Source organism: Anastrepha ludens, chromosome 4 (genome assembly GCF_028408465.1).
Source record: "Anastrepha ludens isolate Willacy chromosome 4, idAnaLude1.1, whole genome shotgun sequence".
NCBI classification, from domain to species: domain Eukaryota; kingdom Metazoa; phylum Arthropoda; class Insecta; order Diptera; family Tephritidae; genus Anastrepha; species Anastrepha ludens.
The window spans coordinates 3111059-3122438 of NC_071500.1; the positions used below are offsets into that span (position 1 = coordinate 3111059).

At 37.6% G+C, this 11380-nt stretch overlaps 2 protein-coding genes across 2 annotated transcripts in view; one reads left to right on the forward strand and one right to left on the reverse strand.

Annotated features, from left to right (window-relative positions):
* Positions 1–1683: 1683 nt before the first annotated feature.
* LOC128859809 (fumarylacetoacetase) lies at positions 1684–3759 on the reverse strand. Its single transcript, XM_054096900.1, has 5 exons — positions 3522–3759; positions 3062–3145; positions 2845–2978; positions 2175–2776; positions 1684–2098 (listed from the first exon to the last, which is right to left on the reverse strand). Exons 1-5 carry the CDS (start codon positions 3603–3605, stop codon positions 1758–1760), a joined length of 1245 nt encoding a protein of 414 aa, XP_053952875.1. The 5' UTR covers positions 3606–3759; the 3' UTR covers positions 1684–1757.
* Positions 3760–5971: 2212 nt separating this feature from the next.
* Positions 5972–11380, forward strand: part of LOC128862580 (glutamate decarboxylase) — a 73578-nt gene continuing 68169 nt past the window's right edge. The window contains exon 1 of the mRNA XM_054101302.1: positions 5972–6063. The gene's annotated coding sequence lies outside the window, so the exon portion shown is untranslated. The remainder of the gene's footprint in view (positions 6064–11380) is intronic.

Below are 11380 nucleotides of genomic sequence, written 5' to 3' on the forward strand. Positions count from 1 at the left end.
GTGTTATTTAAATATATAAAAGGCTATCGAGAGATGATTCACGATTTTTTATGGCCGGAATTAGATGGTATCGATATGGATTTTCAACAAGACGGTGCTTCGTGCCACACAAGCAACGAAACCATTGATATTTTCCGGGAAAAGTTTCCGGACCGTGTTATCTCCCGAAGAGGTGATTACAATTGGCCACCGAGATCTTTTTCCTTTGGGGCCACGTGAAAGGGAAGGTCTACGCCAACAGCCCAGGGTCGTAAGGCTATCGAGGACATAGGGCAGCCACTTTGCAATTCGGTTATGAAAAATTTCTTGAAAAGGATATTGTCCTGTAAGCGTGGTCGTGGTGGTCATATTCCTGAAGGTAATTTCTACTACTAACAGCGTACCTTCCTCTTTATAATGAAATAAACATCCGATCATTTATATTAAAAAATAGCATTTTTCTTTGAATATCAAAATAACACCTCTTATTGGAAAACCCTTTCTATACAACCCATCAGGAAAAGGACAGAATTCCATATAGTAGAAAAATCACGTTTCATGCAAGGCAATTAATTTTTGTATTTTTTATTAGTTTTTCTGCTGATTGAAATACGTTATTTTATTAAAAGGAACACCAACAACGCATTATTTGAAAGTGTGAGCAAAACATGATATTTAATATTTGCTCCGTGGTCACCTACTATTCCAACCAAATATTTTGCTAAAATCTGAGCACTCGCCAAACATCTTTTTTAATTCTTTTTAATGCTCTTGCTATATCTGAGTAGTACGAGTGTCAACTAAGACTACAGGGTTAATTTTGTGTTCCCAAATAAAATGACTAGTAGTGAACAAAAAGATTTTTGACTACTAGAAGTTCTAGCCCTTGCCAGAAGGTGTGAAATCGTTTGCAGAATATCATGCGGATGTTTCAGTTTCCAATTATACTCGTACTTATAAGGCAATATCATATTGGAAAGAAATTTGCTATGTGGTATCAAACATAATGGGTTAAGCTTTTAACTCCCCTTGATTGCCCGCATAATTAGAACCAACACTTTGCTGTCGCATTCCATACTACGAGAGTCATTTGAAAAGTCCGTGAAAAAAAAAAGTTAAATGTTTGTAGTAAACCTTTCTATTTTTCGACGTGGTCTGCTTTCAGACTTATACACTTCGTCCAACGCTATTCTAGTTTGTTCATTCCTTCAGAATAATAGCATTTATCCGAGTCTGAAAAATAGCCATTCATTCCTGCAAGCAGCTCCTCGTTTGAATCAAATCTTTCTCCCGCCAGCCATTTCTTCAAATTGGGGAACAAGTAGTATACCGAGGGATCCGAACGAGCCAAGTTTGGAGAATAGGGGGAAACCCTATTGCCACGAATACCCAACACAAAGAAATAGACCACTCTGGCAGAAACTTGGTGTATGTTCTTTCAAGAGACGTTACTAGTTAAACTTAACTTTCGCACGGTCTATAAACAATATACATTTTTTTGCCCCCTGTTTTGAATTTTTATATTTTTTCCTCGTTGTAGCAAAAAATTGGGTCCACAAGCACTAAACTCCCAGATGATTTTTTAGAGCGTAATACCAATTTTTAATTTGTCGTGAGATATGGCTCTCTAACGACATCTAACGAAAAATGGTTAGAATTTTTTCCATTACCTTAGATAAATTTTTAACAAATAATAAAGAAAAATTGTTTAAAGTAATATTTAAAAATTATTTTCTATTAATTAAGGCACAACATTAATTATAGACAAGATTTACTCCTTAAAATGGAGTGGCAGGTAAGACTTTTCCAGCGCATTCACCAAATCCAATCCTTACACCATTTCGTTCGCAGTGGCCGCGAATAATGAGCTCGTCTCCGTCTTGCAGGAATTTTCGTGTAGCGCCACCATTCAAGCTAATTGTCTTCGAGCCGCGCCAACTTAGTTCCAACATCGATCCGTATGAGTCCTCTGTTTCCCCGCTTATTGTACCAGATGCCATCAAGTCGCCCGGACGCACATTACACCCAGTGACGGTGTGGTGCGCAATCTGTTGTAACGCTGTCCAGTATAAATACTTGTAGTTAGATTTGCTAATGACCGTCTCAGCAGCGCCTTCGGCTGCAAAGAAACAAAAAGACGAGAGGGTGAACTTTTTAATAGGGTAAAGCACTTAAATAGTCCACAAAAGCATTACGTTTCAATGAAACCTCCAAATTTATGTCAAAGTTGAAGCGACGCTCATGCTTCAGATAAGGAAGAACTTCTGGTTCTTGCGGAAAGTTATCTACCAAAAAGGGTTCCAGTGCAGCGACAGGCACAACCCATGGCGATATTGTGGTACCTAAGTTTTTGGATGTGAACGGACCCAATGGCACGTATTCCCATTTCTGTATGTCGCGCGCACTCCAATCATTCATTAACGTAAAACCAAACACATTTTTCCAAGCACTGTCTGCTGAAATTCTTTCGCCCAGTTGATTGCCTGGCCCACCTATAAAGAAGGCTACTTCCAACTCAAAGTCCAAGAGTTTGCAGGCACCGAACACTGGTGGTTGGCCATCTACAGGTGCAGTTTGTCCTAATGGTCGTCGAATCGGTGTACCGGACACTACGACAGAGCTGGCTCGCCCATGGTAACCAACCGGAAGGTAACGCCAATTCGGCATCAATGCGTTTTCCTTGCCACGGAACATTATGCCCACATTGGTGGCATGGTGAATGGATGAATAGAAATCAGTGTAGTCTCCGATATTGGCGGGTAAATGCAGTTCGCACTCCGCTTGCGGAATGACGACGCTATAAAAGAGTAGAAACTTGTTCTTAATTGTTTTAAACTACCAGAAAATAAAGCAAATCGCGTATACTTTTGTGCAAGTACTGCATTTTCCTCCAACACGGAACCCTTAAGCAACAATTCGCGCGTGCGCGTACGCACTGCATTCCATGCTGAGTGGCCGAGACTCATCAACAAATTCAACGATTCCGAGTTGAGTGCGTCCTTAATTAAATGAAATAAGTAAATAAAAATAAATATAAATTTTTTTGGTGAAGAATCTTCTTGAATTTTGCACAGTTTGTTACCTGCACATTAGGTGGATAAAATTGCGCTACACCGGCAAGATCGAGCACATGTTGACCAATCGCTACACCAATGCGTTTGCGGAGCTGTAATGAGATGAAAATAATATCAATTCACTTCAATAAAGAAACAAAAAAGAATTAGAGAAGGTTTTAGTATCAAAGCTTATCACAAGTCATCTCAAAGACGCAAAACCATTGGTCACAGGTGTGCCAGGCGGGTCGACTATTCGCTGGTCAAACGTGTTTCTCATTAATTTCATGCAAATCAAATTCAAATTTTTTTATATAAAGTCGTATTTTGTATTTGTGAAATTTCCACTTAATTGGGAAACTTGTTGAACTGGAATAAAATTCTTCTGAGTTGCGAACAGGACAAATACGAACACTTCCACAGCGCAAATACAAATTTGGATTTCCGCCTATATTTTGAACTGCAAAACAATTTATAAGCGTTACTTACATTTGACTTTGTTGAGAACACGCCGTATGGCAGATTTTCGAGTGGAAAATCACTTCCCTCTGGTATATTTACGAAGCTTGTCATTCTTTCGCTCTGGCTCACTCCAATCTGCTTACCCGAATCCTTCACCAAGTTTATATGGAAGCAGAAAGTGAGAATAAAAAAAGTGCTGGCAAGAGAAGAATAACCAACTTGTTCGATGTCCAGTTCAGCAACCACTAACAGCGCAACGGCTGGAAGGCAGACATGTAGACTCAGCTTATCTCACTAGGTGGAACTTGCCGGTGAATTATTTACTCTCTGCTAGTTTAAAGTATATAACACTGCTCGTAAGAAAGTTTGTTTTGTATGGGTACCAGGTTGTTCAATAAGTTTTGCGGTTCGATAAGAGAAGGCTTTGCTACTAGCATACTTGGTTTTTGTTATGTTGGTACACTCTTAATATGAACGTAGGTGAAGTTTAATTTAAATCTGTTGATTCATTTTTGTTTAGAAGCAATTCAATATCAACGTGTCACAGTATTTTCTAGAATGGAAAAAATTAAGTATCGTGCAAAGAGTGAATTTTTATGTTTCGAAGGTGCAAAAGCCGAGGAAATTCTTGAACAAATGTTTCAAAGAACAAATGAACGGGGTCGTACATCCTTGAAAACGATCTAAGTCAACGACGTCCAAAAACAGCAACTGCAACAACACCTGAAATCGTAGAAAAAATACAGGATATCGTATTGAAAATCGTCAAGTGAGTAAAAGAGACTTGGCAGAAGCCCTAAGCATCTCATTGAGCAGCGTAATAAGTATTGTAAAGTACTGGGTTTCAGAAAGCTGTGAGGCAATGGGTGTCACATTAGCTAAAAATGGACAAAAACACATTCGAATTCGAATTTCTCAACAACATTTAGAGGGGTTCGAAAGGAAAGGAAGGAAGTGTGAAGTGTGTTTATCGATTCATCACCAAGGCTAAGACCTGGGTCTATCATCATGATCCTAAAACAAAAGAAGAGGCTAAAGAGTGGTGTGAACCTGGCTCTTCGGCTCCAAAGGAGTTCGAGTCCAGAAATCGGCCAAGAAGCATCAGCATCAGTTTTTGGGCCAACAGGTGGAACAAACATTCTAAATATTATTGTAACCTTTTAGACCAGCTGAAGAAAAAATTCGTAAACAAAAATTTTGCAAAAGAAAATAATTATTTTTCACCAGGACAATGCACGGTGTCACAAGAGCATTTTGACAATGGCTAAAATCCATGATTTTTGTTGAAGCATCCACGGGATTCACCAAATTCGGTCACTAAACTCTTCCATCTGTTTGCAGACCTAAACAAATTCATGCGTGGAAAGCGTTTCTCATCAAAGTTCATAACAGCTGTGGACGCGTATTTTGCAGCCCTTCCAGATTCTCACTTCAGGAATGGAATTTATTAATTGATATCTTGTTGGAAGTGAATTGATATTCTGGGAGACTACACCGAATAATAAAGTATATTTCAAACCATAAAATTGTGCTTGTCTCATCGAACCGCAAAACTTATTGAGCAGCCTAGTACTTGACTTTACTAGTTGTTCGTTTGTTTACTAGTTGTACAATGCATGTGCTTTTTCACAAATATTCCAGTACGAGCTCACAGGCAGATAGAGATTCTCTTTACTTTGGACTTATTTAATTACCTCGATATAAAATTCCGCTCAGCATGAACAGAATTGTAGAAAAACATAAGCGCGGCGTGAGTGTATATGCATAATATGACAATTATGTATGTAAGTATAATTACTTGTATATATGTATAAGTATATTAGTGTGGGTCAAATTGGTCGGAAAAAATGCTTCGCAACTCATATGGTACTTTCGGTTTCTATAGGAAATGAGGCGCTCGCCTGCGCAGTTTAAAAGAAAAATGTTTATCTTTCCTCAAAATCCTATTTTTTCAATTATAAGCCAATTTTAAAATGTATTCGCCAAATCCACGTGAGGATATTTTGCGTGGAAGCTATCTACGTAATCAGCCCAGTTGTAGTTAATAACGGTTTTTATACACTCTTAGAAAGTTTAGATCGTATAGTTGATCTTGAAAATGAAAGTCTTTTTTAGACATACCAGGTATTCGTCATCAGTGTAGATATATAAATATTATATCACATCGTCGAGTAACATGCCTTGGGCAAATATTCCTTATCTTTCACAACGGTTTTTATAATATCTCGTAAGTTTATGTAAAATCGCGAATAAATTTCGATAACAATACAACACCATAAGCCACGAAAGCATACTGAAATACATTGAAATGCCGTGGGACGTAAGCTTTTGTGATATAAAGAGCCAATGCGCGTTCTCACACCGAGTTCGTTCCTGCGTTAACTGGCAGTTTTGCGTAATTTTGTTCCAATACAATCCAACGAAAGCGCCTAAGCGCCAAGTAACAAAGTATCGCGGTGGCCAGCTCGGCACTTTGGTCGGTAGTAACAATCAACTGTTTGTCAATTGCGATTTAATGGTCAAGCGCGAAGAAATTTACAATATCAAAAAGGCAAGACGAAAAGAGGAAGTAAGTTATTTTAACAGCCAAAAACTTAATATTTCAACAAAATTTGCTTCGAGTGGAGGAAATGAAACTAATTCGCGATTGAGCTGGTGCGAAAGATCATTAAAAAAGCATATAGAAATAAGTCAAAAAGGTCGTTCACAGCAAAAGACATTTGCCGAATGGCCAACAAACAAACCGCCAAAGTATTGAAATCGAGTATCTCTAATTAAAAAAAAATAATTTTGTGAAATGGGAATTTTTCAATCAAAAATTCGTTCGCTGAAAACTTATTTTCAACCTATTGTTTCTTCTACCATTTCTCCTAGAATTAAAATTGTATTATATATGTATTTTCGAAATTCACATATCATTTAATTCAGCCAAAAAAACGAGCTACCCTAATGTATACATACATACATACATATATAAACATTTAAGTTGAGGCAACTTTCGTATACCCAACACACGCTTTAGAGCGCACATAAATGAAGCGCTGAAAGCCGAGCCGAGCGTAAAGATGGTAAATGCGAGCCTAAATTTGGAAGCATAGAATTTCATAAATTGCGTCAGAGAGAGAATAAAGTATTAATGCGAGAAATTCAGCTTGGAATTGATTTCCGTCGCTGACTACATCTGCTATTCAGTCACTTTTTATGGCAGGTAATTATTTGTTGTTTTAAACAAAATAATGAATATTCATGTTTTGATTAGTGGAGTTTTTCTCGCTCTGCTTCTTGGAATAAAAACAAATAAATGCTATCACAATCGAGTTTTGGTTGAAAACCTTTGGAAGTGACATTATTGGATGTTATCAAAACTAATACTGAGCTTAATCCAAAATATTCTTCATCTTATGAGACTTGCATAAGCACAAATGTAATTACAAGAAAGCGCCAGATTCAGTGCTGGTTCTTGCATCTGTAATGCGACACTTAATCTTACTCAGCGCCGACCGGTAATAGCTGTATGCTCGGCTCGGCTTTCAGCATTCACTCTGCGGTTGGCTTAAAGCCAAATAGTTTTGATTAAATTTAATAAAGTGTACCGCCTTTAAATTTTAAAATGAGAAATCGCTGTGATTCGACCTTACCCATTGCACTACAGGATACAAGGATGTCTTCTCGCCAAGACGAGTGAAACACAAGCCCAACATGGCTATATCGTCACTCGCAAAAATGGTATACAGATCACACAGAATACGCTGGAACGCACGGCGGGTAGAAGCAGGAATTGTAGTGCCTAGAGCACACAAATCTTTAACACTGAGTACAGATACGGCAATTTTCCTTGCAGAGTTTTTCGCCATAATGGAAACAATGGAAATCGTATTCAAAAGAGGGTTCGAAAAAGTAAAAATCCTGGGTTCTTACCTACTAGTGGATGAAGACTTACAAATGCTCTCTTTTAAGGAGCTGGTTCTATTCCTCGCAATACTAAATGACTAAAATTAAGCACTGGGCAAAGGCCTTAGCTTAACCAGTACAACCATTACCATTACGATTACCCACTGAACCTAGCAATTATTCTATCAGCGTACAACCTCCGAGCTTTCGAAACAACTGGACTCGGTGTGTTTTTCTAACCACCGCTCTATAAGTATCCCGGAAGCATCTCACAGTTATAATCTTATTTTAAAGGCAAAATGTGATGCAATTTGTAAATCATTTCACTAATGTTCAAATGCAAATAACGTTTCATAATATAATTTCTAATTATTTATTATTAATAATTTCTATTATTTAAGTCGAATCTTCACAATACCACTTTTCAAATTACAAAACGTATTCTAATTTAATACTGTCTATGGGCACTTTGTTGCCAAACTTTGTAGGCCGCCGAATAACAGAGTTTCTCATAAATACTTAGTAGCTGTTAAGCTTGAACTTTCTCCGTAATCTGACAGCATTCGAAAGGCACATGACTTCTTATGAGGCCTGATAGCGGTGGAAGTACAAAATTTGCTATTTCCTTCAAAATTCCTATTGTTTATCAAGTGAGCGTATTTTAGTTGCTCCCCAATTTTATTGAGAGAGATTTATTAAAAGAGAACAAAACAAAGTGTATATGAATATATAAGTATAAATTATATGTATATGTATAAGTGTATATTCTATTATAAGTATATCAAAGTGGTATTAGTGGTGTTGGTTTAAATTCTTAAGCTTCTGGTTCAACATAACAAATTCCTCTTAGCTGAGCTTGTGCCCATTTATTTTTTAGCAAATTAGTTGAAGTAAACAAACAAAACTTTTGGGGTCTGATTAAATTAATAAAAGCTAAAAAAATATACTTACAAACTTCCAGTAGTAGTCTGCTTCTTTCTCCATTTAAAGTCAACCTGTTGCTATGCTTTAGTAAAGGTTAGGAGAGCACCAGGCGGGCCCCGATACTATGGTAAAACGAGTTTCTAAATAATTTCATGCAAATGAGATTCGAGACATGTAAGTATTAAGTATAAAATCTTATTTTGTGTTAGTGTTGTTGAGAAATTCTGCACTCACATTTATGGGAAGCCAGTTGAACTGGAATAGAATTATATTTATTCATTACTTTTTCCAGTTAAGATACTAACAATAAACTCAAATAATTTTGAAGCTACAACTAAATATATTAGTGCAGTCATTAGCTAATGATATTATGTAAAACTTGAAACAGGGTAATGAGGATTATATGTTGATTAATAAAGATACTACATACGTAAGTCTCACCGACCGAGCCTAACGACTTATACTATAAGTATCATACATTGTAGACCTATCAAATGACAACTTCACTGTACTAGTCTAAGAAAAAATATTTCAAATATCTCTCATTTTCGGCAGATTGGTTTTTGGTCGCACAAAATTCTTGTCTGCGGTGTCGTATGGCACTTCTACTTACAACGAAGTTCTGCTATAATTTGCACCGCATCTCTATTAGAAATGACACGTCTGACTAATCACCTCCCCTCTTCATTTACGATTCCGCATCTTCTCTAGGTGGAAAATTATATTCTATTATTCTAGAATCGGCTCCTCTCCCTTTGATATGCTGCTAATGATAGGTGCGGATTCCAATTCTACATATTTTTCACATTCTAAAAATGAAAAATAAGTGTTAGTTAATAACGTTAATATTTAAATAATAACCAATTTGTGGCAAACACGAACTCACATATATATTTTTTCTTGATTTTTCAATTCTTGTCCTCCCAGCTACTTGCCTCGGTTCTTATCATTGTCGATGCTTCCCGTACAGCCAGGACGTCCAAAAGAGGTGAATCTCTCAGGAGTAGCACAAACTGTCTGCCTTCTTCCGCGATCTTAGTGCTGAGTGCCTCCTGATGAGCCTGGCGTCTGCAAAGGTTGACTTGGAATATTCCACTTTTTGATTTTGAAAAGCGCATAGAGATTTTGTAGCGTTTGTAGCGGTTTACCCCCCTCATCATACAGTTTTGTTACTTTGCCACAGAGGGTTAATTTTCTCTGGTTGGTATCTTTGCTTTCTCCAAAACCAAAAGGAAGGCCCCCCCCCCCTTCGTTGTAAGTCAACCAGCTTCTCTATTGGTTAATTTAACTTGGCGCACACTATAAAATAAACTACGTAAGACTTGCCAATTGGATGGTAATTTATTGTCAGTTATTTGATGAGACATGTAGCAAATTATTAAACAAAATTTTATATTCCTGCACTCCTCATACTAGTTGATAATTTGAAAGTTGGTGGCAGATCCATATTTCCTTAGATCTTGCTAAACCTAATCGAAAAATATGTATGGCATGTGGGGCATGCTCCCACTAAGCTATAGCACTCCTCCTCCTCTACTGATTTCCACCCTAGAATCGCGATATCATTTCTTCTATTCACGCAAGAGGTTCCTGCGTCCACGTTCCACTCCTGTGGGCTTCTGGAGACTTTGCGCCATCGATAGTATCCACTCCTCCCACTGCGTTCATACGCTGTTGTGGAGGAAATGAAACATCGGAAAATGTGCAATAGTCCGATATTTACAAAGTGTCGTCTTGTCTGCTGTTTGACTCAAACGTCTATATCTGTCGTTGGTTGCCTAAAACGTGCTTAGAAAACTTAAAAAAATGTGCATATATGTGACCTGGCCTACGAAAAGGTACCTTATGTACCAATGATTTTTTGACACGAAAAGTACCTTTTCATAGACCAGGTCACATATCGCACCCTAAATACAAAAGGGGCACAACTCAAAATTTTCCACACTCGAGCTTGACTTGTTTACAGTAGCACAGAAAACAAACTATGTGACATATCACGCTGAAATTTGCCATGTAAGCTTATAACAGTCCTACCAAAAAACAAAAAATTTATTTTTGCCATATGTCATCCGCGGACCGTTTTATTAATAACGTCTCGTTCATATTTGAGCAGAAGTACATTTTGAGTTGTGACCCTTTTGTATTTAGGGTGCGATATGTATAATATTTCTTCAAAAATATCGAATTATGGCATAGCTAAATTTAAAGTAAGTAACAACGTATCAAGCGAAATATACCCAAAAGAACTTCAATAAAAAATATTTTGGCTGTGATTGCCACCTAATTTTTGATTCAAAAATATTAATTAATAAGAAAATGATATCAAACGAGACGGGTTTAAGAAGTACTTAATCTAAATATATTTCTGCTTCTCCTGCTGCGGCCGTTGTTGTTGCAGGTGAAGTTGCAACTGCTGCTTTCGTTTCCCGGCTTTCCTCTCCCAGTCAACTGGGTTGAGCCTTATCTCGACTGTAGCCGCAAACCGTTTTACGGGGCCCCATTTAGCGATGGACGAGCACGTATCCAGGACAAACCTTGTGTGACACGGAAATGTTCGAATGGCTTCTCCAGCACTGCCTGCGCTTCACTGAATATAAGGCAAGGGTTAACATTATCGGATTGAGCTGAAACTTTATAAATTCCATTTTTTAGCGTATTGGCACATTTTGGAGGGGTGCCGAATGATATTACCAAAAAAAGGAAAATTTACCAAGTACCTTGTAACCACCCTAATATCAGATACTAAAGATGTGAAATATGAGCGGGCTGGGCTGATTCAGTTGAAGAACTTCATTCATTATTAACGACTTCTGTTGGTCTTTCCGTTGTTACAAAGTCTGCTGTTGGTGACTGTTTTTTTTTCTCCAGTTGCTTATAAAATTTCTGATATCCAACTACGCAAGACCCAAGGTCTGGTTGAAATTTTAATGCGCTTTCCTAAAATGGAGTTGAGAAGGGGTCTTGTTCCAGTTGGACAAATATAAGTTTATTATTCGAATGTTTTCTCAGGAACAAGCACAAAACTGTAAGCAGCTGTCGGTGGCAAAGCAACGAGTGATTCAAAGAGAAAC

Bases quoted from the DNA above. Each gene is read 5' to 3' on its own strand.
- LOC128859809 (XM_054096900.1), bottom strand. From the start codon at position 3,605: ATGACAAGCTTCGTAAATATACCAGAGGGAAGTGATTTTCCACTCGAA. The intron at 2,979-3,061 runs GTAACAAACTGT...CATTTAATTAAG, and splicing joins TTTATCCACCTAATGTGCAG to GACGCACTCAACTCGGAATC. The intron at 2,099-2,174 runs GTAATGCTTTTG...GTTTCTTTGCAG, and splicing joins TTTGGAGGTTTCATTGAAAC to CCGAAGGCGCTGCTGAGACG.